Here is a 21,830-nt window from a genome sequence, read left to right as displayed (position 1 = left end):
CTTCACCGACCTGGAGTGGCCATGCAGTCTGTACCGCGTGGCAGGCCGTGAGCATCTGGCTCAGTGGAGGCAGTTTCAAGTAACTGTGTTTCCGTAAGTGGCTGTGTTTCACGACAAATATTGTAATGGATGATTTTTTTTTTACTATCCATTATCAGAACTGATAAAGCACCAATTACCGCAGCGATTTAGAAGGACTTAAACTACGTCGTAAAATGCCGTCTCCTGACAATTTTCAACCCCATGCTTCACGAACATTTTTCCACCAAGTGTTACCGGTTCCGGTAACTTTATTGATTGTTTAGCTATCTGTTGCCTTCGTGAGTTTATTTTCTTTGAAGAAGTATTTATTTTTGTGTTTAATTAAAATGGGAACTATATTCTGTACTGTCGCGCGCGGTGGGATCGTGCTACCCGCGCGAAGTTTGATCCTCCTTGGGGCAAGAGTGTGAGGACAGATTGTTGACCGCGGTGTTGCTGGAGTAAAGCAACAGGGCGGTTCCACAAGTTGACATAAACAAGTGAGATGGAATATATATATATATATATATATATATATATAATTTACGAACATTCTGCAATATATATATATATATGTATATATATATATATATATATATATATATATATATATATATATATATACACACACATATATATATATATATTGCAGAATGTTCGTAAATTACAGGTCATAAATTTAACGGGTGGCAGGGAATGCCAAAACAAGGAATATTTGTTTGGGAAAAGTTACAGGCGCAAACAGTAGCGTTTAAATTTGAATTTCGCGCGCATTTGGCGCCACTCCACTGGCTACGGAGCAGGAAAAACGTTCGAGGCGCATGCAAACAGCCCAAACCCACACAATAGTTCACATCATCTGCAGTGCAATAAACTTGTTAGTGACTAAGATAAACTATTCATGCATCAGTTATCTAATGCATGCGCCCCACGTTTTTCGTTTTAAATCTTACAAGTATTTTCATGGCCATTAAAAATTCACAATCACAAATTTCCAATCTGTGTGGGTTTAGGAATCTGTAGGGGGCTACGATATGTCACTTTTAGTCCGTTTTAAATACGTGGTGGCATAAATATTTTGTTAAATATATATTTTTATTTTATTTTGCTATACTACTAATAAAACGGTAAACCCCACGGGGTCTGCCTTCGGGCAGAATATCGTCATCACTCATATCGAAATGTCCGTCAACGACCAGTTAGCTCGCAAGTCGCGCAGCACCCAAGTCTTCACCTGGGTGCGATCACACGCCACGTAGATTTTTTCCCCCGGTCTTTCGTCATTAATAATTTATTTTTTTAAAGGGCTATTTTTTAAATTATAACTCGATGCTTGTTGCTCTGACCCAACTATTTTCAACAGACAATCACTTTACAAGTGTGTGTGTGAGAGAGAAAAAAGGCGCTAAAGTCTTCGTAATTATAATCACCTGAGCCCCTTTTTGCACTCTTTATACTACAATAAATAAACATATGTTGAAACTGTTTGTGGTAGATAAAAAAAAATGCAAGGGAGGTAACGATTTGAAATTTTCAGAAATAGCTATTTCAAAAAGTAATGACGGGGGAAAAAATCAACGTGGCGTGCGAACAGCGTCTGAGCCGGAAGGCCTGCTCGCAGCAGTTGGCCGCTCCAGAGAGTGTGTGAGAGAGCGAGAGAGAGAGCTGGCGCGCCTGGCGCAGGGCAGGAGAGGGATCTGCGATGAATCCCAAGGACCGACCCGGGAGGTCCCGAGGGAAACGAGGCTGGGGAGAGACGCATTTCATTCCGGGATTCCAGGAAAGTGAGGAAATGGATCCCGGCCGGACTTGTTTATGGCCGGGCGTCCCTGGGACTCGGATGAGGACTCCCGGGATGGGGAGTGGGGGGTGAGGGGAGATAACCACCTACCCCCTCCCCCGCTGAAGGCCGCAACTAGGTCACGCCGCCAAGGTCCCGGGGAGGGTTGGAGTGGCCTCGACGGAGCGGGGGTGGTTTCACACGCCTTCAGAGCAAACACACGCGCGAAAACAAACCTGTTCGCGTCTGATGACCATCAACTTGAAGCCCAACAAAACGGCAAATAAAAATGACATTTGCAACCTGCTGTATATTGAAACCCGCGATGAATCTTGTCCAGAAAATTACTACAATCCACAGTTGCACACACAACTGCGAGAATAGTGCACGCCAGCTCATTGTATCGCGTATACTGGCGACGGGGCGTTATGCACCGGGGCACGGAGTGATGATAGCGGTGAGGAGTGGAGGCGCGCTGGCTCCCACGTCAAGGCTTATCGCAGTATTTGCGAACAGTGGGGGCAGAATGCGCCGCGCTGTTAGTCCACCCGCCTCACAGCGAAGTCGTGAGGGAGAGAGAGGTACAGGCGCTGGCCCTGTCTCTATTCACTGGCGGCTGACTTCCTGGAAGAAGGCATCGAGAAGCTAGTCGCTGGCCCTATGTCTCTATTCACTGGCGGCCGACTTCCTGGAAGAAGGCATCGAGAAGCTAGTGTTACGATATGACATATTCCTCGATCGTTTTGGCGATTATGTAGAAAAAGAAGTAAGTCCCTGCTGTACTTTTGGTGATAAAATTGTTATGTTATGTAAATTTGCCTATTTTTTATAGTCCATTGGAGGTTGGAAAAAAAATACCGTTCTTGTATGTACCGAAATACCACATGTTAGTGACTTTGAAATAGTGGTCAGTGACAAATATCAGTACAGTGGAGGGTTGTGTGTTAGGTCCAGGCTGACTCCACCCCTGTTCAGGGCAATGACACCCCTCCCCCCCTCGCCAATCACCCTCGGGGGCGACTCTCACTCTCACGACTGAGCACCAAGACACGTCGAGCACAGTTAGTTGTGTGTGCACAGTAAGTCAGAACAGTCTATATGTCGTGATGCCGTAGTTTGAACGGCCGGGTTTTATTAGCAATTTTTTTTAAAATTATTTATACTTGAATACCGGAGTGATAGAAAACACAAAAATGTTGGGACAGTTGAACTGAATTAAATATTATTGAAAGATACATACATACAGGTATATCCGTCAAATATTTAAAAGAAGGTATTTTTCACGTACCATCCAAATTGCGACGTATTGAAAAAAATTAAATGACTGCAAATTAATTAATTTATTTACCATCTAAGTTGAACCAAAACTATTTGTAATAGTGTAACTAATACGGGGTGGCGATATGAGGTGTTGTCGGTGAAAAGGTTTAAACTAGTCTAGTTAGGCGACTGGCGAAGGAAGGGGGGTGGGGGCAGGTCAACACGGTGCGCCTGGTTTATTGGTCGAAGCACATTGGTTAATCTCCGCTACTAGGGGGCTGTGCGCGTCAGGGGAGGGCAGTGGTACCAACAGCACGCAGATCAATAGTCCGCCCTTCTGCCGTGGTGACGCGAGGAGATACAGCCCTGTGGTGGCCCGCGCTATGCCAGCGGCGGGGGAGCTGAATTGTTGCCCCTTGGATGGACAGCCCTTCAGGATTTTTATGACAGTGGTTAGTTTAGGTTAGGTTAGGTTAGGTTAGGTTAGGTCATTTTACAAACTAACCACTGTCAGAAAAATCCTGAAGGACTGCCCATCCAAGGGGCAACAAATCAGACAACCTTTCAAAAACACTACTGTCAGAAAAATCCTGATGGGCTTCCCTTCCAAGGGGCAGCATTTCAGTCGCCTTCCAGCGGCTGGCGACGACCTCCTGCTGTGTGTGGGCTGTCCCACCACCACCCACCTTGTCGACACCCCTACCAATACCATCCATCAGTGATCACAACACAAGTCTGGATATACTATCTGCTGCCTTTTAACACCTCAATGTGAGTGTCCGTTGACAGTACTATTACAGTGGCAATCATTCTAACGCAAAAAAAGGGGGGGGGGGTTTGTCCGTAAAGTCGGTTTACTGACGATAATTTTACGCGATAACGTCATAAGAAAACATTGATGAAAAATTGCATACTTTTTTAATTTTCAAATATTATTTACCTACAGATTTTTTTTTTTTGCAAATTTAATCTAAATAATTCGTTTAAATATAATCACGAACAATTGGTTTAAAAAGCCCGACTTGACCTGTTTGACATTATAGAAGATTTTCTCGCACGGCGGTTGGCCGGTTCTTGCACGCTCGGTTCAGGTGAAACGCGACAAATATTTCGTCCTTGCAGCCGGCTTTCATCGATTTATAAGTCGTTGCCACGTCAAAACTTACAATTGAATGCTAAAAGCGAATCATTATGTCACAGGAGATACTATATGTAGCAGTCGGCCACTACTAATAGCAAGGCATTCCATAAACTGTATGTGCTACGGTCAAAAGAACAAAAAAAAATTAAATTATATGAAAGAGACGAATACGTTGAAACAAATAAATAAAAAAAATCAATATCAGATGATGCTCTTGATTAAATACAATAGGAAAATGTATTTTCCAAAAATATGATTCCATATTTTTTTTTTCTTTACAAAAATCAAAGATGGCGAACATTACATCATCCAATATGGCACTTTGACATCATAATCCAAAATAGCGGCCTCCAGAAGGAAAAAAAAAAATATTGAACAAACTGAAGATTAATCAACTCGACGAAATGTATAGGCAAAAAAAATTATACAATGATTATAAGCTTTAAATACTCTTAGCATTGACATCATAATCCAAGATGGCGGACGTGACACCATAACCCATATTAGCGAATTCCAAAATGGCGAAATCCAATATGACGGTCGGGGTCAAGGTCAAAGTCGAAAGTCGTCATCCAATATGGCGGGTGTGCCCTCACAATACAAGATGGCGGACCCCGGCTCTCGGATGCAGACCTGGGACTATTATATTATACTACTGGCATGTTTGCTGCGGCTTTACAACTTTATTGGGTTAAACATCATCCAGACTCTCACTGCAGTACGTTAATTACTTTCTACGTTAGTTAGAATAAAAAATTGTGTTGTTTCGACTTGCAGCCAAAGTTTGTCGGTCGAATAATGACTCGGCCTGTATTCTCCACAAGGGACATGACCTGTTTTCCTGGCCGCAAGCCCCATCCTTCCCTCCCATACCCACCGAATTTGCGCCAAACATTACAAAACATTAATTAGTTTCTCGGGTTCCAAACATCGAACCGCACAGAAAATAATGTGTCCGGGCCACGCCCCGGTTCGCAGTGCAGTTGCATATTACCAGCTCGAGAGAGGGAGAGAGATGACCTAAAAAGTTATTAAACATCGATTAAAATTACCCAATTGTGCGTACTATAACTCAGCCAGTATTCATTCAGCAATTAATATTCAAAAGAGGAAAAAAATTCCGCACAGATAATTTGGCGTTGGAACAGGAGAACATTTGTTTTTCAGTCTTCGCTTGAGGAAGAAGCTTATCGGTAGAGACCTGCAAAATTCGCGGATTCATTCGGTGATAGGCTATAATTCAAACACATATACCTCTTAGATAATTTTGCTATTGGCTTACTGTTTATCTGGACGAATCTCAACCAGTTATAAACCCTCAACCAAAGAAGGATCGAATTACAGACAAACCAGCTGAGACGACTTACAAGTCAGCAGCAAATGAACTTGCGTTATTTGCCCGAGTGCACAGGGGTATGTGCAGTCTATCCTGAAGGCCATCGAAACCGCGAATTTTGCAGGTCTCTACTTATCGGATATTTAAAAAAAAAAGTTGAAGCGAAAAATGAGAAACTATGTCAATTGAGGACGGTAGTATGAAAAGTTAATTGCTAATTTTAAGTATTAAAAGTGAGTCGCAAAAATAAGGCCGTGCAGAATGAAAAGTCAGTACTCCAGCCCGAAAGTCATGTAATTTATAAATGACCACGAAAAGCCTGCAATATAGTTACACAGCAATAAAGTTGGGATATTACGGGTGTATTTGTTTTGGTGAGGCGAAATGATGGAAGCTAATCGAAGCTCAAGGTCTTTCCGACGGGCATTGTACACGATAGTAACCTGATACGTGATACGTGATCGGATTGTTACGTGTTTTCTGCAAAGTTCAATGCAAGTATCAATAGTTAGTTTTTGTGTGTATCCGTCAAGTTGTTTCAAGCACAGAAATTTGAACAAGCCGTTTATGGGCACACTGAAACATAAAATTAAGCTTTAAAAGTATTTGGTGAAAATTCAACTAGCCAAAAAAAGGTTAGTGGTTACAGAAAAATAATTGATTAGTGACACACAACACTTTACTGACACAAAAAGAAAGGTTAGGAAGTTTGGCACAAATTTATTCCATGTCTGCAGAAAATGAAAGAAGGGTTACCTTTTTTTTCTCTGCGTAGGAGGAATTTAATAATTTCTGGCATTACGTCACGGATATATTTTTTTCATTTACTTCATTGTGGCTACCCAACCATTCCCCTCCTACCAGTTTTATTAATCCTAACGATCCATCGGAAAATGCTGACTTGCGCCGAACTGCAGCACCTGCTAATTGGGGCAGTGACTCCGTATCACCCCTTCTTCTTTTTACATCTCTCACGGCCTTCTTTTCTGCTGCCTTCGCTTTTCACTCTACGATGGTAAAAAAAAAAGTCAGTCCAGCCGATATATTTTATCACTCCTGCCCTTTTATATCTCCAGTCTCTGTCTCCCGGCCATTCTTCCGTGGCTAAGGTAAGTCTCCGGTTTTGGGTCTTGAGCATATATGTGTACATACATGTATATCTGTGTATGCATACGTGTCGAGTCTAGTCTGTGGCATTTACAGAGCATCACGTCATGAATGTGTTCACGAGCACAGAACACAACACGAAAGAAACTTTCTTTCAATGGTACGTGCTACCGGGAAGATTGATCTAACCGAAATAACCTGAAACGATACAAATGGAAATGAAAAAAATCCACATATACAGAAATGAGTAGGAATCCTAATACATAAAACAAAATAACTGGATACAATAGAAATAAAATTATTTGTACCCAAATGTACTTAAATAAATAAAATGACGTACGCCATTGCTGCATACCATAAGGCGAAAACGAGGTAATTAAACTAATTATAGGTAATCAAATGTATTTCCATCAGGTTTCGAATGGAACATAATGACGAGAGCATTAATTTGTGTCCAGGTTTCTGTATGACTGGGAGTGTTTTTTTTTTTTTATCGAAATACGTTCACAACACATGTTATTACACAATCGTGTCGACAGCCACTCGTCGATGGTTACGTAATGAATTCGTCTCCATGTAAAAAAAAAAAACTACCTGTTATATAATAATACTGCAAGGGAAGTAAATTATAGTGTTCATGGTAGATACAGTCGAAAAAAAAAATTATTTCATTGGTTAGTTCACCTTCTTTCGAAAAAGCCACAGCTTTCAAAAATCAAAATAAGAAAAATTAAAAATATGTAATCATTGCGAAATAAATAATTATGAAAAATGTTTCATGTTCATTTATTATTCCATAAAAGCAAGTTTTCTTTAAATACCGGGAAGGGGAGAGGGGAGACGCCTGCTGTCAGAGGACAACCAGCAGTGAAGCCCCGCACCGGCCATTTTCATTTTTATTTTGCTTGTTTGTTAGGTTTCTTAAAAAAAATATATATATATACATTAATGGAAAGAGGAATACTTTACAACCCCCAGGCCAACCCCTAAAGTTTCTCTCCAGAATATTCGCGCCCTATCAGAGTGGGCCAGGGCCCTACAAGAGTAGGCCAGGGACCTACAAGCGTGGACTAGGGACCTACAAGCGTGGACTAGGAACCTACAAGAGTGGACCAGGGCCCTACAAGAGTAGGCCAGGGCCCTACAAGAGTGGACTAGGGCCATACAAGAGGACTAGGGCCCTACAAGAGTAGACCAGGGCCCTTCACAAGTAGGCCAGGGCCCTACAAGAGTGGACTAGGGCCATACAAGAGGACTAGGGCCCTACAAGAGGACTAGGGCCCTACACAAGTATACCAGGGCCCTACACAAGTGTACCAGGGCCCTACAAGAGTGGACCACAGCCCGCCGACGAAGCCATCTCCCCCACGGCGAGGCAGTCACGTTCGCGCTGACGCAACCAGCGCCGTCGCAGATGCGCGCTCTCTGCGGCGAGGCTGAAGACAAGAGGTGAAGGGAAGTCAGCATCTCGCAACGTCCGCTGGTTGTTGAGATGCAGTGGTGCGCGTGTCTGGCTTGCCATCTGGCACCATGGCCGCCAGGGTAGACGTGTCAGTCCTTGATACCCTCCCCCCTCACTGCACAACCGTCTACTCTGTGAAACTAGAACCACGAGGAATAGCGTGTCCAAAAAACACGAAGAAAAATATTGCATAGATTGTTGAAGGGTATCCGGGAGGTGAAATACACCGCTAAATTATAGCGTGTGCGCATATGTATGTATATCCATAATTTATGCGCATGCATAGGGGCAGGCATATATCGTTAAAAAAATCTGAACGCCTAACAGACTGCAACAAGGCGTACCCGCACCAGCGGTTTCTTCCTTGTGATTGGCGGCCGTCTGGCGAGAGTAGTCGTTGCCCGGCCGAACCACTCAGGACGCGTTTGCTTCCTACTGAATTACTGTGATTGGTGATGTAACAATCGAAATGCACCTGAAAAAAAATTCACCCGATCACGAAACAAAGACGATGCTACAGTGTTTTAACTTTCAGCTAGTCTCGGAATCTTTTCGCGAAATATGCATGCCCCTACGCATGCACATACGACTGACTGGAATTCAAAAGCAATGAATCAATTTCCGTTGAGATGATACACAGAGACAAATGTTCAATGTTAGCATTGCCCGGGTCGCTGGTAATAAAACGAGAGCTATCCGAGTGTTGCAGGGTTTTTTTTCCTAACCTAACTTAAAGCTATGAGTGTGCGAGAGAGATCTGGGTAGGGAAGACTCTAAGTGTATCTCAGGCCGAAGCCTATACGCTCTAATCATGCAGGTTGTTAGCCATGCAGGAGTTGTAGAATGCATAAAGTGCTTGCTAGGAGGGGATTGGCAAGCCATGGCAACGTTTTAGACATTATTAACTCCCCTCACTGACTATTCTAGACTAAAACTAGATAAGTTGGGCCCAGGTAAAACCTGCATAGACACACACAGGGAAAACCCTGGGCACTGACATGCGGGATGCAAGAATTTCATGCATTAATTACAAGCAGGTTGGTTACAGGAAAAAAAAAAAGAATGATGGTTCTGGAAGAAGAGTTGGACAGAGTAGAAAGACTACTAAGCAAAAGGGCAGGAGCTTGGACATGTTGTCCGCATTGGGTTTGGTGGCACTGGTTGTTGTTTCCCGCCGGGCTGCCAGCCAGGGAGCTTGTGGGAAGTAACCCCGGGCCCCGGTGACGTCACGAGGCGGAGGCGTGGGAGAACTGGCGGTCGCTGTCGCAACTCGGCGCTGCAGTCTGCGCGCGCGGCGACAATCCCCGGCCAGTCACGACCTGCGCGCTGTTGCCAGGCACGAAGTATTAGAGGTGTAAAAGTAACGAAAAAAAAGCGTACCCGTATGTATTCGTTACTATAGCAATTAGTACCCGTTACTATCGTATCGTCACGTTACTCGTTACTTCTGACACCTCATAACATTCTATGTTATGTTAGAGCAACCAATTCGAGTCGTATTGCGTACGCGAACAGTATGACGTCGCGGCGTCGCAACATTCGTAATTTGTAGAAAACATACCACAATCCTCTGCCTACTTGGGCAAATGGCGCCCGTTCATTGGGTACCGAATTATGAGGCGTCTCAAGTGGGTAACTTGTGGTTGGATACCTCTTTGATTGTTTGTCTCTAATTGGCCAAGAGTCCTACATATTAGCAGTGAACCAATAGCAGAAGCAGCACAACTGTATTATAATTTGAATTTTAGCATATCACGAAATGAACCTGGGAATTTTCCCGGTCTCTACTTATACGTTACATACCAAACGGTGCTTTTTTTCTCTTCACTTTTCCGTATTTTGAACCAGACTTGTGTTTAAGTCATTCCAAATTTAATTTGATTTAAAAGGTTAAGTGTAGAACTAAAAGTGAACTGCCATACTACGAAAAATGCGAGTAACGAAATGCATTCGTGTGTAACGTTTCGTTACTCGGTACTAGACGGCGCACCCGTCACTCAGTACCGAATACATACGGTTTGCTACAGCTCTACGAGGTATCGATACTGTACTCGAGAGTCATTTCGAGAGAAAATGGCGCGCGCAATCCTCGTGGTTCTGGTCTCACAGAGCTGACGATTATGACCCGTGAAGGGAGAGCGGTTCAGCATCCTATAGTTAGAGACCTGAAAAATTCGCGGATTCATTTCGTGATAGGCTGAAATTCAAACATGTGTACAATTCTGCTGGTTCTGCTATTGGCTCGCGGTTTAACTGGAGCTCTCTGGGCCAATGAGAGACTATAGATCAAAGAAGCGTCGAATCACAAGCTACCCAGTGGAGACGCCTCACAATTAAGCACCCTGTTTACTTGAGAAGTGCAGAGGATAATGGAGGCTATCCTAGAGGTCATTGAATACGCGAATTTTTCCGGTCCCTAGTTATCCAGCACCAATCAAGCCTGTCGCTAGGTATTTTTGGTTGTATTCCGGCTGTAAGACTTGGCCGCCATGTTGCATTACTGCGCGCCAGAGTTCAGTTCGCTACTGTCGCTTTTTACTTCGTAACAGTGGAGTGATTCCTGTTCTCTAGCGGGTTACCTTTCACAACTTTATATCGAAACTTTACTGACTGCACTGTGTTGCGCCACAGCATTAGTATTCTCATAGAAGTAAAATTACGCGGGGATCCTTTGATGTAGGCATTCTCGTCGTTTACCGGCTGTAGGAAATCGCGGGACTTGCTTCTGATTGGCCGCTCACAGAATCAGCGTCACGTTTCGCACTTGCGAAAAAAATAAATTCTGAAATCGAAGTCAAATAATGCGCAACAGTGTTTCTAAAAATGCTACGAAGCAGTGGTGAATGCAAGTGGCCGAAAAAAAAAAATTCAATTCAATTTCGTGTGGTGAATTTATATTTTATTTTAAAATCGTAGCGTTGTACAGCCCTCCCTTTAAGTGTAAAAGGAGAAGAGTATAATGTTTATCCTTGGACTTGCAGCAGTGGCGGGCCAATCAGAGCCCAGGGCCACAGCGACCGCCGCGTCACGGCTGCTGCGCTCAGCTGCGGTAATTGGTCCGCCGACTGGCGTACCCCCCCCCCCCCCCAACTCACCAGCAACACTTCCAGCAACTAGTACAGTCACCAGAGGAGTCGGTCGAGCAGTCCTGGATACACGAGTCCAAGTGCCCAACCCCCGCGCATTGTAGACTCTCTTCTACTCTGTCCAACTCTTCATCCAGACCATCCCTCTGTCTCCTGTATTCTCCTACACCTGATGCGTGCAAATTTGCAGCCCCGCATGACAGTGCCCAGGGTTTTATCCTGTGTCTGTGCCGGTCTTACCTGGGCCCAACCTATCTCCAGTTGTAGTCTAGATTTGTGAGTGAGGGGAGTTAGTCATGGCGCCAATCGCTGCCATGGCTGACCAATCCCCTCCTAGCACATGATGCATGCTAACCCCAGCATGACCAGGAGTATAGGCTTCGGCCTGAGACGCGCCTAGGTCCCTCCCTAACCCCCCTCCCGAATACACTTAGTTTTAGTTAGGTTAGGGAAAAAAAAGACAAAACTGAGTCGGTCGAGCGCTGTGATGAAGCAATGTCTGCTCAGCTCGAGCCGAGAGCCACTTTGCGGTGACGTCATCCCTCCAGCACTCTGCAATAGGCTCCTTTCACTTGTTATAGCTAGGGACTGGAAAAATTCGCGCTTTCGGTGACCTCTAGGATAGACTCCACAACCCCCTACACACTCAGGCAAATGCCACCTGCTCATTGGCTATCGACTCATGACATCTGTCAACTGGGACGCTTGCGATTCGATACTTTTTTTGGTTGAAAGTTTTCCATTGGCTCAAAGTCCTTCAGACAAACTGTAAGCCAATCACAGAAGCAACATGAAGGTACAGTTGTTTGGATTCTAGCATAACGCGAAATGAATCGGCGAATTTTTCCGGTCCCTAGTTATAGCTGAACAATTTTGTGTTTAAGCTGAGGCTACACGTGAACTTGCCAACATCGTTATTGTAAATAATAAAGAAAGTACTTAGCGTTCTGGATTATGTTTAATGTAATATGTAAAGTTCTACAAACCACTGCCAATTTTTTTTTGTCACTGTCACAAAAAAAATATTTTATCGAAATAATTGGCGGTAACATCTTTAATTTCCACATACTTTTGTGTCGTGTTTTTACCCTCAACCATAAGTCATATGTATGTTTTAAAATTGCTTTGCCGTAATGAATCTGCAGCCAAAGTTTGTACGTAGAATTTAGACGCACAGATACGATGTACTAATGTGGTGTCATTTAGATTTAGTAAGTAGCCTAAGTACTTTTAAGTATCAAGTTCTTGTAGGTGCCCGGTATTTTGAAAAATTAAACACATACTAACCCGTACTGCCCATTACTAAATAATTTATTTGTAAACAATATCGAAAGTTTTTTTTCATGATAAAACACAAAACAGATTGGTTTAAAAGTCACACGCAATGATGAAGTTGAAAAATACAAATCCTTAAGATACAGATAAACCGACAAAAGCAATTAGCTGCCTATTAATATCGCGCTAAAAATCTCGGTATGACGGATCGCATATGAAATAATGTAAAGGTCATTTTTAATCTAAATAAAATGTTTAAGGTAAATAACATAACATACTTAATTGGATGAGGATTAATACTATGTCGGTCAAAAAAGCTTCACAAATATCTCATTACAAAGGAACAATTATGAAAGATATGCTATTAAGGACTTTTTTACATTAATTTTATGTATCAGTCGTGCATAAGTCAGCGTAAGCCATGTAAGCACCCTAAAAACGCCACAAACCATCCGAGATTTCTCAATTATCTTTAACTTGAATATAAATGTATTACACACGAAATTCTATAAATGATGGCAAACACCGTATCAAAATCTATTGTGTAGTTTGGAAGAAGTAAGCGAACAGACAGATGCGGATGGCAACATTGTTTGATAATATATTATACATATCAAGGTAAATCTTTACGAAGTGGGATAAGTGAAAGAGCTTAATAGTTTATCATCCTTTATACACCAGCTCTGGCGACCACGAGTTCCGTCGCTGCCATGTGAACTGCGCGTGCACTCTAACGCGCTTCACAGTGGTGCGCGGAGGCGCATCGCGATAACCCACGCATTGTTATTGCAACACTGTGCGCTGCTAACAAGAGCAGTCGTCACTTCGTCACGAACCACCTTCTACATGGTCTCGAGTCGGCGCACCCGTGCGCCTCGCCAGGCGGCTAGGGGCTGGTGGGTGGGGCACCGTTACATCTTGCTGTGCCAACAGCTTCACTTACAGTCAGCGGAGGGGGGAGGCGACACACTGAACTCAATAGCGAGCAGGCAGCTAAGGAAGAAAAACACACGGGCGTAGCTAGGCGGAGTTGCCGTCCAAAAACTTGTTTCACAGTATTAAGCGTTGCGAAGACCAGCGGACTGCCAACTACACAACATGCTAGAGTACATCCCGCCATGCCGTGCCGGGCCAAACACACACTGCACTCTAAAGCTGGGTGCACAATTGAAAAAAAATATATATTTTTTTTCAGCGAGTCTTTCAGTACTCACCAGAGATGGGTACTCCAGTACCCTCGTTAACGAGCAAATTCACTTTTTCTCGTGTTGTTCATATTTAGGGAGAGGAAAAATTCGCGGATTCAATGACCTCTAGAATAGCCTCCATTATCCTCTGCACTTCTCAAGTAAACACGCGTGTTCATTGGTTACTAAATTGTGAGTCGTCTCCACTGGGTAGCTTGTGATTACGACGCTTCTTTGGTCTATGGTCTCTCATTGGCCCAGAGAGCTCCAGTTAAACCGCGAGCCAATATAGCAGAACCAGCAGAATTGTACACATGTTTGAATTTCAGCCTATCGCGAAATGAATCCGCGAATTTTTCCGGTCCCTAGACCCGCGCTAGACGCGGCAATCGCTCGGACACCGATGGCGTCAGCGACAGCCGGGGCTGGCGGCCCACGAGCGACCGTCGCGTCGTCTCCGAGTGTCAGTGGGTCAGGGGAGCTCGTCCCGGCAGTCGCACGACGAGACCGCCAGTAGCTCCGTGTGCTCGCATCCCCCGCCCTTCACGCACGCGCGCGCGCGCCTCGGCCGGTGACGACAGACCCCGTTTCCTTCCACGGCAGTGTTTCGTAACACGTGTTTCCCCGACACGTGTTCCCGGGGCCCCGCCCCCCCCCCCCCCCCGGCCACACGCTCGGCGAGCAGGACTTCCCGAAGAAACCGCGTGATCTGAAAACTGCTCGACATAGCCGAGTGGTAGGGGGCATGCATTAGGGACCGGAAAAATTCGCGGGTTCAATGACCTGTACGGATGAACTCCACAGTTCTACCTACACTCGATCAAATGCCACCCACTCATTGGCCGGTCTCTTGTGAGACGTCCCAACGTAGCAGCCTGTGATTCGATAAAGCTTTGGTCGGGCTTTTCTCATTGGCCCAGAGTCACCCAGGTGAGTTGTGAGCCAATAGCAGAGGCAGCACTGAGGAATAACTATTTGTATTTGACCCTATCGCGAAATGAATTCGCGAATTTTTCCGGTCTCTAGAGATTTGTAATTATTATCTATTACGGAGCACTAGATAGTAATTCGACGAATATTCATCATTTGTATTCACGTGAAAAGCTTCATGTTTGTATAGGTTATATCCTATTTTCAAACATTAATTCGGAATCCCGAAAAAGCAACATTAATATTCATTATCCTCCACCCCTGATACAAAGAGTGTACGTTTTGTGGATGGTGTACTTTATGAATTCACCCAACTGAACATTTTGGAATGTATACTTCTGACAGCCATTACAGGCAACAACTGTGCAGCATTCCACTCTAACATAGCCTGCCGTACACCTGTCACTACTGACAACGTATTAGGACAAGTGTCACATTTTAAGCACGTGTTGGATGAAAGAAAACTCTAAGCAAGAATTAAAAAAAAGAGTCCGTATTAGCATGAATGAACTGTAACTAGGATACCGAAAATTCATGTTATTATTTGGTGACGGGCTAGGTTGTAAAACCTTGTTATTCTTGCTGTTACATAATTTGACAAGCCCCAGACGATAGCAAGCTAACAGTAAAAATAAATCTAAAGAATCAGGCATCCAATCAAGGGCATTGCACGCCAGAAGGTAAGACGTGGCAGCAGGCGAATAAACGAGAGACTGCGAAATAACTGTAAACAAGTTTATGTAGTGCACACTCACACCAGAAAACAACGCGGTATTCGCAAAGCGGCCACTGGCTGAGTATTGCATATGTCGTGGGGCCTTTTTGAGATCCATGCCTATACCTATTCCCATCCTTTGTTCGCATTTAATGGGCACTTACTCTCTCTCTCTTTCCAATGCACAAGATCTGCTATTAGCGCTGTCCTTGTTTCATACACCCAATGAACACCAAAGTTTTTAGATACAACTTTATAAAGCAATGAAACATTTTCAAAAAGGTTAAAAAAAAAAAAAGAGAGAGAATTTTGGAAATAAAAATTTCATCATCAGAATCATCTGATAGTATTCAATTCTCACTTATAAGGAAACGTAACAAAAAAACGCCACCTTGGTTCCAATATATTTACCATTTTTTTATATAATTTAATACAATTTTTATTTACTGTATGGTCATAGTACATAATTAATATAAACATTTTTATTAATAGTGACCGTCTGCTACAAATACATTTTTTTTAGCTTGTGACATAATAATTGCTGCTTAGAATTGATTTTTTGTTTGTTTAAATTTCTGAATGTCTACAAATTTGATAATACTGTCGAAGGGCACTGTATGGCATTAAAAAAACATCAAGAGTAATATATATAATCTTATTACTAGGGACCGGAAAAATTCGCGGATTCAATGACCTCTAGGATAGCCTCCATTATCCTCTGCATTTCTCAAGTAAACACGCGTGTTCATTGGGTACTAAATTGTGAGGCGTCTCCACTGGGTAGCTTGTGAATCGACGCTTCTTTGGTCGATAGTCTCTCATTGGCCCAGAGAGCTACAGTAAAACCGCGAGCCAATAGCAGAACCAGCAGAATTGTAAACATGATTGAATTTCAGCCTATCACGCAATGAATCCGCGAATTTTTCCGGTCTCTATTACAATTGTAGAATTGCAACGTTAAGAAACGTGGCAAACGTCTCTGCGCTGCCACATAAGCGCGAGCCAGACTAGCCTATAGCGAAGGCATTGCTCCCGCCGCGCCGTGGTAGTTCCAGCCAATAGAGCAAAGTGGCCTTGCGCGCGGCGCTGGGCAGGAAGTGACGCGGCGGCCGGCTGTTCCGGTGCGCGACCTCTGCTCCGCCACAGTCGGCGCCCGTCCCTTCTTCCACACTGCGCTGATAATATAAAATAAACATGGCTGCGTGACCACCACGCGCGCTAGAAATGAAACTTCACTCTTCAATCATCGATAGGGACCGGAAAAATTCGCGGATTCATTTCGTGGTAGGCTGAAATTCAAACATGTGTATAATTCTGCTGGTTCTACTATTGGATCGCGGTTTAACTGGAGCTCTCTGGGCCAATGAGAGACTATAGACCAAATAAGTTTCGAATCACAAGCTACCCAGTGGAGACGACTCACAATTTAGTAACCAATGAACACGCTAGTTTACTTGAGAAGTGCAGAGGATAATGGAGGCTATCCTAGAGGTCTTTGAATCCGCGAATTTTTCCTGTCCCTAATCATCGATTGGGACGCTCAAACTACCTTTTTGCCACTTATAACTAGAGACCGGAAAAAATCGCGGATTAATTTCGCGATAGGCTTGAATCCAAACTAGTTCAGCTTCATGCTGCTCCGGTGATTGGACTACAGTTTACCTGAATGACTCTAAGCCAAAGAAAAATCCTCAACAAAAGAAACAACGAATCACAAGCATTTCAGTTGACAGGTGTAACGGGTTGGTAGCCAATCAGCGCGTGTTATATGCACAAGTACATAGATGATTGTGGAGTCTATCCTAGAGGTCATTGACCCTGCGAATTTTTCCAGTCCCTACTTTTAACGAAGTCGGAAAGAGAACTAGCACCCCCCCCCCCCTCTTAAGCTGGGTTTCTTTGAAGTTCTTCCCACACGATTGAGAATGACGCAACGTGCAGCAAGTGTGCTCCGGGCCTAAGCGCTACGCTCTGATGACGTCACCGCCGGCGGGCGACGGACCGGGGCCTTCGCCTTGGCTGCCGCGAACAGCGGTCGAGGCCGGCGGCGCACGGGCGCACACGGGGCAGGCGACCAGAACAGCTCAACACTGCTCTCCATCAACATGCCGTAACTTTCGCGCGGGCAGCATCGCTACAAGTCTCCGAGTTGCACTTTGCCATTTGTTTTGATGTTACTGCAGGCCGTTCTACATCCGTTAGGGTTGGAATAAAAAAAATGATCAAACAAGTAATGTGTCATTAATAGTTTTTATTACTATTATCAAATATTTTACGTCCCACAGTATTAATTTGGGAGAAATTTAAATATTTTTTGAATAAATCAAATTTAACGTCTATTCATAGTTTACCTCCGCTTAAAAACGTATATCGATGAATGGAAAAAATGCAGTACATAAGTATAAATGAACGTTGTACTATCTTGGCTACTTACCTCTAGTTATAGTTACCTCTACCTGCAGTTAAAAATATTTATCAGACTGTACCTACTCTGGAACAAAGACTGAAGAGCTAAATGGCCACAAAATCGCCTCTAGTTTTATTTTATGCTTTATTTTTTAGAGAGCTTAATAAAACTCTCGCGATGAAATAACGCGTGTCCGCTAACGATCCTGACAAACTATACCGTGTGCTGATCATTTTATACTGTCGAACCAAAAGTTTAGTTTTTCGTACGAGATAAAAAAAAAGACTTCTCACTACGCTTGCAGATACTAACACTCACCAGAAGCAGCGCATTTTGGCTCTGCGGTAGTATCTGCTACTGCGTTCGCGAGATCACAGCACAGGCTCTGTTTCAGCCCTCGCAAATAAGGAGCGGGTTTTCCGCAAATTGGGTGTCCATCCATGCGAATTTCAAAATTAATCGAAATCTATTTTTACAAGGTCAAGCTCCTAGGAAGATAATGTTTTGAGTCAGAAAACGTTCCGATACCACATTCCTCTTTCTGATTTAATACAATTATTTGGACATAAGCCATAGCAGTTTTGCACTTTTTGTCTTGGAAAAAATTCATGAATGTAAATTAAGAAATAAAAATGAAACCTTAAACCCATAGAGAATAAACTATTTAGACGAATTAGTCCCGTAATCAATAGTCCTCGTGTTTTCTTTCTTAATTTGGTTATATTTAGTATGCATACCGCTGTTACCTTTCTTAATTTGGTTATATTCAGTATGCATACCGCTGTTACAAGTTTATTTTTTAAGAATTTATTTTACTTAATATTTTATTAATTAATATTTCAGGTCAAAGTGCAGCTTATAATTAGAGGTACGGAAATTTCGCGCATTCATTAAAATAGCAAGATAGAATGCAAACATGCATACTCCTGCACTGTGTTCATGATTGGACAGCAGTTATTTGGACACGCCCCTTTGCGACCAGGAGCCAACGATGCCCAGCTAGGAAAAAAGCGAATCAGGTAGTGCCACCTAACAAAAATGTTCTAGCATGTAAAATGTAAAAGCAAACGTTGGTAGGACAAACATAAGGCTTTGAATTTTAGCCTGACGATTATCGAATTCACAAAATTTCCGGGTCTCTACTTAAAATTAGGGGCAGGAATTTTCAGCGAAAAAATCTGAACTATTAGACTGCAAATATGTATACCTGCCACCAGATTTCGAGACTAGATGAAAGTTAAAACACTGTAGCATCGTCTATGTTTCGTGATGGGTGAGTTTCTCCCAGGTACATATCGATTGTAACAACACCAATCACAGTAATTCAGTGCGGAAGCAAACTCGTCCTGAGTGGCTCGGTCAAATAAGGCAACGACTTCTCTCGCAGACGGCCGCCAATCACAAGGAAGAAACCATAGGTGCGGGTACTATACCTTATTGAAGTCTAATATGTGTTCAGATCTTTTCGCGAAAAATGCCTGCCCCTACCTATAAGGCAAATTTCCTTCTCATTCAAAATCGCTATATAATTAGGCTGCCGTGAAAACTAGGCATATTTAGGCCAGCTTGCAAACAGGTGGGTGACATCTAAGGAAAAAATTTGCAGACTAATTAAACGGTCACAACTGTATGTGTACAAGCCAATTTTAGGCTTTCGATAAAGATTAAAGATAAGGGAGAAGAGGCAAGAGGAACAATTTACACAGTTGATTGCGGACAAGCATACTTGCGTTATGGCAAGCAGTGAAATTGGGCGTGGGAGCAAGCCGCGTTCAAAATCACAATAGCCAAAAGTTATCCTCAGAGGCGTTGCGTTCCTACCGCAACTAACTGAGCGCATTTTCCGCCATTGTTTCGCGACCAGGTCAAGGCCATGTTCGGCTCGGGACAAACGGGCTGCAAGCCACGTTACGAGGACGTTCCACTGAGCGCCTCAGTGACTTCCTTTGTCAACTGTCATTGCCACAAGCGCGCGGCGCGAGATACCTTCCGTCGCATTCCTAAGAGGACGGAAACTTTTCTTCTTGGACGTAACAATACTTTTAACATATTATTTAAATGTAGTATGCAACACTAAATTATGTATCCAATATAAATGGGGACGATATGGCGATAAATCTAAATTTAATATTGCTCCAATTTATGCGTAAGTTAAAAGATGGCTTGAACATAGCACAAAATGCAATATTGATAGGGTAAATTCCGTCATAGCTCAAATGACATTGTTCAAATTGCATACAAATTAAAAATATGGGTTTTAATTAGGTACATACATATTTGTTTCTCTAACACCTTCCAAAAAAATTATGAGATTTTAAGAGGGAGAAAAGATGAATTAAAAACCCTGTACGAAAAAACATCAAGAAGCTACTCGTGAAAATAACTTAACAAGTTATTGTTTCTTTTCTCATTATGCAGCCATTTTAGTATCAAACGATAAATAACCATAATAGGTTATACAGACAACAGTAATACTACTAAACTATAAAATTTAATAGATCGAACCTTGGCTTGCATCAAAGAACCATAAAATTAAAAAAAAAAAAAATACTCCAGCGGTGATACATAGGAAAACATAATTTATGTATGTGGGTTTACTGGTATGCCTTTTAAAAATTATTTTTGTATCATTCATGAATGGTATCACTTAGAAATGTCAGAACTAGAACGTTGGAACTAATTGAATAGTAGTACATTTATAACCTATTAAGAAATGACGTCATGAGAGCTACCATCCTACAGGGGAGTGTTATAGATACGACCTCCATCATCTGCATACATATGTATGCACCGTAATGTAAACATCACAAACAAATATTTTCGCGAATATGGTAAAACACTCGTACTGTTACAATTACAGAAGAATAAAAGAAAACATACCAATCCATTGCCGTGACAATAAAGCAGATAAAACCTTTGTACTCACCCAAAACAAGACATTAAATCCAAATATGACATACTTCAGGCAGCAGCTAACCTCACTGGTGTCTCTTCTGTACTTTCGCACTGGCATTTTCGATGCATTTAGGACACACGTAACCGCACTAAACTAACAATCAGCTGTTCACGATTTTCGCCACACCACCAGGCATCATCCAAACACTCACTTCACTCCCATCTGGCATCGCAAGAGCACTAGCCTACTCCATTGTTGCCTGCCACCGTCCCTTGTTCGGCAGCACGTAGTTTCAATGTCCGCCACCGCTCCAGCTGGCGCTGTCACTCACCGCAGTTCCTCCGCTCTCCACGGCGCTAGGTTCCAGTGCGTCTCGCTCTCGAGTAGAGGTGTAAAAGTAACGAAAAAAAAGCGTACCCGTATGGGCCGTATGTATTCGTTACTATAACAATTAGTACTCGTTACTATCGTATCGTTACGTTCAGGGGCGCAACAACTACATTTCCAAAAGGGGGGCAATATATATTTTTATAAAGAATCATCGATCCCCCCCCCCCCTATTGAAGCGGGTGGTCCGGGGGTCCCCCCCCCCCCCGGGAAAATTTGTATTTCAAGGTGGAAAATGGTGCTATTTAAGCAGTTTTATTATCTAAAAATTGATTACACAGCACTTTATTTGCCCCAGTTTGCCCCCACTTCAAGGTTTCAGGGGGGGGGGCAAAATACCCTTGCCCCCCCCTTGTTGTTGCGCCCCTGGTTACGTTCATAGACAAACGAGATTATTAGGTTACGTTACTCGTTACTTCTGACACCTCATGTCATAACATGCTATGTTAAGTTAGAGCAACGAATCGAGAGAAAAAATCGTATTGCGTACGTGTACAGTACGACGTCGCATTCCGTATTTTGAACCAGACTTGTGTTTAAGTCATTCTAAATTTAATATGATTTAATAGGTAAAGTGTAGAACTGCAAGTGAACTGTTTATGGACACTACTAAATTTGTAAGGGATTTATTATTTTGAAAATTTTAACCGTGATCTTATTTTATATCACAATAACATCGCAATCCATTATGCGTCGCTTGTAATGAAAAAGCAAGAAATAGGTGTCGAAAGTTATTTATTGACAATAAAATTTAAACAACATTCTAACGATAAATCCCATAGTACGAAAAATGCGAGTAACGAAATGCATTTGTGTGTAATGTTTCGTTACTCGGTACTA

At 42.9% G+C, this 21,830-nt stretch overlaps 1 protein-coding gene across 3 annotated transcripts in view; it reads right to left on the bottom strand.

Moving 5' to 3' along the window:
- LOC134543316 (tetraspanin-5) overlaps positions 1 to 21,085 on the bottom strand; it is an 80,753-nt gene extending 59,668 nt beyond the window's left edge. Inside the window, exon 1 of one of the 3 annotated variants that reach the window (XM_063388258.1) lies at positions 20,634 to 21,085. In XM_063388258.1, the coding sequence (XP_063244328.1) occupies positions 20,634 to 20,720 (87 nt within the window). In that variant the 5' untranslated portion in view covers positions 20,721 to 21,085. The remainder of the gene's footprint in view (positions 1 to 20,633) is intronic. The other 2 variants (XM_063388257.1, XM_063388255.1) reach the window with 2 other exon arrangements.
- Positions 21,086 to 21,830: the final 745 nt, after the last annotated feature.

Source organism: Bacillus rossius (assembly GCF_032445375.1).
Source record: "Bacillus rossius redtenbacheri isolate Brsri chromosome 9 unlocalized genomic scaffold, Brsri_v3 Brsri_v3_scf9_2, whole genome shotgun sequence".
NCBI classification, from domain to species: Eukaryota; Metazoa; Arthropoda; class Insecta; order Phasmatodea; family Bacillidae; genus Bacillus; species Bacillus rossius.
The sequence above is the reverse complement of the archived record's forward strand: the minus strand, read 5'-3'. Positions and strand labels throughout refer to the sequence as shown.